The sequence below is a fragment of the Diadema antillarum genome, unplaced genomic scaffold, assembly GCF_040938485.1.
Source record: "Diadema antillarum isolate AM-2024a unplaced genomic scaffold, OU_Dant_1.0 seq00000620_RagTag, whole genome shotgun sequence".
Taxonomy (NCBI): Eukaryota; Metazoa; Echinodermata; class Echinoidea; order Diadematoida; family Diadematidae; genus Diadema; species Diadema antillarum.
In genome coordinates, this window is record NW_027271543.1 from 2,288,260 (window position 1) to 2,295,107 (window position 6,848).

Sequence of the window (6,848 nt, forward strand, 5' to 3'; positions counted from 1 at the left end):
TGTAACAAGTTTTAGAACATATGAAAGACAATAAGCAAAATTCACTTTTTAAGACCTGTCATGCACACTTGTGTGGGTACTGTGATTTCTATGCATGAATTCCTTTAATAATCAAAATGTTCAGAAAAATCCTATTAAAAGGTCTAAATTTTGTAGATGGCACTCCTGTCCTATTTCATATCCTTTAGTGCCATATTCACATAATCTGTGTTCAATGATTCTCAACACTTATATGAAGCCCTGTAGCAAACACTGGTTATGATTTACATGTGAAGAGTTTGTACGCAAAAACCAATAAGTCCATTTTTTAAGATTTTGAAGTACGGTCTCTGTCATAAAGTACAAAATAATACCTTTTAAATGATATATTGGTCACTACATATAAAGGTACATTTTTAAAGTTATGGTCAAAAGAAGCAAACATTTTCTTATTATTCTCTTTTTTTTCTTGACCTTTAATCGCAAATATCTCCATTTGGCAAATATGGACTTATCGGTTTTTACGAACAAACTCTTCATGTCATTAGCACTGTATACCAAGTGCTGAGATCAAGTTTATAAGTAAGCCTTTACATTTGAAACTGAGATATGAAAATTCCACTCTATACAAAACTCCCAAGCCCCACAGACTGCAGGATCCAAGAGATTGTGGAAGCTTGTAAAAGCCAGTGTGACTGTTGGCACTGAAATATGAATTCGTCAACAACAGGGTACTACCAGCACACCCTTTTATACCTACAAGCTAATCCTCTCATGTGGCTGGGACAAAGTTCACTCTGTCTGCGTGGGACAGGAGAGTCTCCATACCTCAATGAGTGAGGTGCACGAATAATGGTTTCAGTCACACATACTTTCGATGAAATAGCAATCTGCTCATCTAGATCTCTCAGTGCTGCTATCCACTTTTGGGTTTCCAGTGTACAGGAGGTTGGGCCCCATACATGGGTACTGTAGCATTTTGATTGTTTGTCCAGGTAGAGCACCCTTCAACCTCAATAATGACAACGGTTTCCTGTGTATGGGAGGTTTGGCTCCATCCATGAGTGCTGTTGATTCTTATTTCTTTTTTTGTTAAGGTAGAGCACCCTTTGACTCCAGGATGACAATGATGTCCAGTGTGTAGGAGGTTTGGCTCCATCCATGGGTGCTGGGAACTTGAATTTTGTGGAGGTAGAGCACTCTTTAAGTGATGGATGATGATGACAACATTCAAAGTTCTCTCGTCACAAGTTCTTGGCTCAGTTCTCCTCGGCCTCTGCCATCTCTTCATCCTGTTCCTCGATGACTTGAACTTGCTCTTCTTGCCTCTTCTTGAGCCCTGTTGCCACGACAATAGAAAAGTAAGCACAATAAATGAAGATGTCAAAACCAATGACACTAGCCACTTTCATGAAGTGTATAATAAAAGCATACACATTAAACACAAGCAAGGTAAACCACATTGCCACAGTAATTACAACTTCAAAAGTTGAAACTAATTTTTTCAACATGTATGCTTTTACAAACATTCTAAAAGTAGGCACATGCTTTTATGACCAGGTATATATTCATTAGAATAGTGGTGATAACATGTAAATATACAAAATAAGTATTATCTTCCCCAAATTACATGCATACATGTATATACCTTTGAAAGTGAAATATACTGTAAAAGTGGAAATTTTCGCAGTATTGAAATTTTTGTGCATTTCGCGGTTTGAAATTTTTGTGCATTTCGCGCAACAAGAAACTAGCATGAAAGTAAAAGCATGCGAATATTTTTGCTTGCCATGTGTTCCAGTAGTTGATGTCTTGATTGTGTGGAATTAAAAACAGGCGAAACTCCTCTTACCTGTACGAGCATGACAAATTAGTCGCGCGAAAATATCCACTTTTACAGTATCTCGTGGATCAATTTTCAGTGAAAGGCAAGATAACCCGTTCCATACTGAATTCTGAAACCCACATAGACTTAATACACAGGCCACCAGGTTCCCGTATGGAACGGGATAAGCTTTTCTCATCAACAGTTTCACATGGAGACAAAGGTTGATCTTGATTGCAAGATGCAAACTGTTAGCCAACACATTGGTAATGTAAACAGGTGTATTCTTACCTGCTGCAGGGGACTTGATGAGGTGTATGCTCTGTTTGACCTCTTGAATGTCTCTCTGCTTCCTCAGCTCCTTACCCTTCTTTAATCTGTGAGTAGAAATCCAAGGTGTTCAATGAAAGAAATTACAAAATATCTGATAAGAATGACATAAAAGAGACAATGGGAGATGACATGAATACCTGGTGGCGCCGTTTCAAAAATGTTACAACTGATAATATGAATGGCAACATTATGACAGATGTTTAATTCATCAGGTAAATTGACCACAGCGATGTAATGAAAATCTTTGATTTCTTGACTTTTCTTTATGATTTCCTGAAATCATAAACAAATAGTCAATGATCTGCTACAAGTTTGTGAAAACTTCCACTAATCCATAGTCATGATTCATGTTAACATGGTACCATATCAAGTCATTTGTGCTCAGAATTGTACTCCTATAACCATGACTGTTCACATGGTTTATCATCAATACCACCACCATTAATGGCACTGCCAGTAGTAACTGAGACCCCCTTTACAGTAGTGCCGCGGCCTAGCCCACCTTCATTTCAGTGTAAATGCACAAAAGGCCAAATGCGAGGCCAAAATTGGGCTCGCAATTGGCCACGCTATGGAGGTGGCCTCAGCCGCGGCTCGGCCGTGGCCGAGCCCGGCCTTTTCTCAGTGTAAACGCAAACTGGGCCAAATGCACAGCCAATTTTAGTCTGGCTTCCAAACCCTCTGCCTGTACTACATGTATTTCGCTGTTCAGGATATCAACCCCCTCAACGTCGAAAACTAGTATAGTTTAAGGTGGTTTTGTCCTGCAAAGGATTTTTTCCTTCGGGAAAGGCCTTTGCCCGAACGGCGACTTTGTCGCCACGGAATTCAGTCGGCAAAGGGTCTGTAAACCAGACAATACCAAATTGCGTTTCTTTACAAGCAGAGCGCCACTACGACAAAATATTGAAAGGTTTTGATTAAAAGCGTGGCCGAGCCCAGCAGTGTAAACGGACAAAATTGCGGGGCTCGGCCGCGGCTCAGCCCAGCCCTAAACGGGGTCAAATACCCATTAATGACAACATCTTGAAGTGATATGCAAAAGAAAGCATACCATGACCCCTGTGGAATGCAATGTGAACTGTGAAAATACACACAATAGACAGTACTGCTATGTACTGGTACACTATCAAACATAAAAGTGAAAACTGTGTTTAGCAGAAGTCATTCTGTAATGACAAGAATCCGGCCTGACTATGAATTCACTGATATGATAAATAACATTCACACACACGGATATTTCTCATTGTCGATATGGGCATTCCTAACCACAAAGCTCTATAAAAAAAAAAATAATAAAATACAAAAAAATAAAAAAATACTGTGGTTTACAGTGGCAAGAGAAATAACTGAACAAATCAGAGTTGCTGGGTTGTCAGTTCCATGGGTGTTCATATGACCCAATATCCCAGTCAAACACTTGCTCAACTCAGAGTACCTCAAAGCATGACAGCGTGGTATGAGTTACCATCAAGAAAATCATGCTGAGTGTGAACACATCTGTAACTACGGTCTAATTACCTGTTGATAATGTGCTGGCCAGCTCTCCTCTGCTTGATCTCTTCCACTCTGGCCATTGCCTTCATTGTCTTCTGCCACAGCTCTCGGTCATACTTCACTGGAACATTCCGCCTCTTCTCAAACTCAAACGAATTGTCCTGCGGCAATAATCAACACCAATTCTTTGGCTATGAGAATCTGTCATAGCAAAATTCTAAACTGAAAATGTTTTTTTCACAAAATCTCACTCAATCAGTTATGTTCTTCCAATATTTATCAGCATTTTTTTAAAGCATACATAAATACACAGACATATGTTCTAGTATGCTTATTAAATAATTTTCAAACTCCAAAAGCATTCTTCACACTGTTAATTGAATGTGCACAGACCTGAATCAGTGGAACTGCAAATGACACTACCAGAAATTATCAACATGTCACAACAACGAATATTTAATCTAAATGGCTAGAAATATCTACATAAAATCATTATCACTAAGAGGGGAAGTTTATGCTCCCAAACTCCAATCAAAGAGAGACCACTGAAACTCAATGTGGGTGACAAATCTTTCAAACTCCATAAAATCTTCTGCAGCTTGGCAATGAACTGTATGAATATCAATATGCATTACTGTTATATAGTTCTAGGTGCTGGCAAACCTGCAGTGTAAACTTGCAGATTTTTATGATTCTCATAAATGTTTGCTGATAAGCCCATAATATAGCACCCTCAATCTCCTCAATCAAGTGACTATGCACACAATGTATACTACATATACAGATACTCACCACAGCCAGCTCCTTGCCAGCAGCTTTCCTGAAGGCCTTGGTCCATCGTACCTTGCGTGGGTTCTTCTTCTTCTTGAAAGCTTTGTGGCATTTTCCTCGGCAGAACTTAAAAATCTATCATAAGGCAAACAAAAGATGAATCATATCTTTCAGAAGCATTCTGGTAAATTACATCAAAAGTTACATCACCAGACTAGGCCTAGGTGATCAAGACAAGATTATCGCGACCAATGACAGTGATACGGCTGTATATGACTGACTGATAAATGACAAACCAAATCCTACCGTGATTCAAGTACACTCTACTACACATCGACCACCCTTTTTGAAAATGACCGCGTAGTTTTGGCACATAGAACGCTTAGTACGCACTGCACTGCGCACAGAGCACATAAAAATGTATTGGGTTGGCTTTGACCGTTGATGAGGATGTGTGGGAAAACGCGAAAATTCACTGTTCATTAATGGTTTTAATCAAGGACAAAATTTCGAATGAATATTTTACCCAAATCGTAACGTAATGTCAATGCATTTTCTAAAAAGCTTCGTACAACACGGTGTTCAATACAACTCAATTAGTGTGCATTGTCAATGCAAAAACACTTGACAGTGGTCGATCTAAAAAAGGAGCGGCACCGCACGGAGCTGAAAAGAGGCCACTCAAGTTCGACGACGATATTTTTGCACTGAAACTTCAAATTGAAAAGGGAACAACAGCATTTCATAGTGCTGGATTTTCTCAACCACGTAGGTCAAGTTTTTACGTGAATTTCGATGTTAAATATTCTTGTCAAGCAATAACTATACACAGCCCAGTCGCTGTACATACGTACGTCGCACAGCATACTTACAGTGTCTGGTCGGGCTAGTCAAGCAAATGAAAATTAGGTGGTCGATGAGTAGTAGGTCCAACCATACATTACGTCATTACCAGCAGTACTCGAAGTCTTGACAATTGTCAATGGCCTGTCTTTTTAATCTACTAGTACTGAACAACACTGGCAAGTGGCAGGTTTGTAAGCATGCATGGATTATCAATGTACGATACGACAGTTATAATTTTGATCTTCACTCCATCCACAGTCGACCATCACAAATCAAATGAAGTAACGCAAGTGTTAGGCCTATCCAAATAACTGAGCCCAGTGTTTATACTTCTTTGAGAGGACAAACAAGACTGTCGAAGCGCTTTTGTGTGAAAACACTGGAGTTATATCAAGTGATAGAACCTATTTTATCCGTATTTAGGTGCATTCGCTTTGCCCTCTCAATGAACCGATTTTCTGCTGTATTGGTACGCATTGTGAATCATACGCCATATCACTACGACCACAGCAAACTCAAACGTGCGACTCATTCCAGAGAGCATCATGAGCATTCAACAAAAATTTAAATTTATACACTCCTAACAAATAACATATAATTTGAACACACTCACTTTACTATCGTTGCGGACAAATTGAATTCCATGCCCTGGGTAGATGGGGCTTGAGCAAAAGTAGCACTTTTCGACCCTCATGTTTCTCTGTGCTTCTCATGTATCTTGCCGTACAAAGTATGCGTGTTCTCACTGCATGCATGCACTATATGATACAGTACGCGCAATAAGAAACGCCTCCGTCAATTTCGTTTTCCAACGAAAGTTCGTTATCGATCGAGTAGCAACGAAATTTGGACGAAATTTGGACGAAATTTCGTTATCGATCCAGTAGCAACGATTCTGACGCTTTGTGGACGCATTTCACGCACGACCGCCCGCTCAATTTCGTTCGGCAAATGCGTTGCTCGTTCGGAAAATGCGTGTTCGGAGCTCGGCAGTTTCGTCCAAATTTCGTTAAAAGCGTCCGTGATCCAAGGCGCACATGGAATACAGTACACACGTGTGTGTGTAGTGGCCACATCCACAGCCGCTAGCCGGCAAGAATCACTGCAAGATTAGACTCAACAAGTACTAGTAGTAGCACAGCGGTCGGGAATGAGAACAGTAGACAGGCGTGGAATTCACCTGATTCACATAATACTATTAAGAATGGTAACATGTATACATACATCGATGCCGTTTTCATTGAAGCAATTTGTAAAAGTTTTAGTTTCCCTTACCCTAGCTGTAAGTACGGCACCGTTAGCAGATTATTCACTGCATTTGTAAGTCACCTGATACATCACATGTTGGTATGCGGGCTGCATGTAACCAGGGAATGTGCACGTGTGGGAAAGGCGAGTGCGCCGTATGTGCGTCGCAATTGCCATGGCATGGCTCGCTCGGCTGAACGAAACAGAGATGTACGATACATGACAAGACCCAGTATAAGGCCTACTAATTGTTCACGTGTTGTTTTCTGTTTTTTTACAAGCAGAAAATAAACAACTGTTGATCATGAAATAGACTAAATTACCAATCAGAGATCATTCGGGTTCATAG

The 6,848-nt window shown here is 40.1% G+C and overlaps 1 protein-coding gene across 1 annotated transcript; it reads right to left on the bottom strand.

Moving 5' to 3' along the window:
• Positions 1–1,143: 1,143 nt before the first annotated feature.
• On the bottom strand, positions 1,144–5,998 carry LOC139736089 (probable ribosome biogenesis protein RLP24). The gene is made up of 5 exons (XM_071646837.1): positions 5,865–5,998; positions 4,427–4,540; positions 3,659–3,795; positions 2,096–2,181; positions 1,144–1,318 (listed from the first exon to the last, which is right to left on the bottom strand). The coding sequence occupies exons 1-5, from the start codon at positions 5,943–5,945 to the stop codon at positions 1,239–1,241; spliced, it is 498 nt and encodes a 165-aa protein (XP_071502938.1). The 5' UTR covers positions 5,946–5,998; the 3' UTR covers positions 1,144–1,238.
• Between the last annotated feature and the right edge of the window lie 850 nt (positions 5,999–6,848).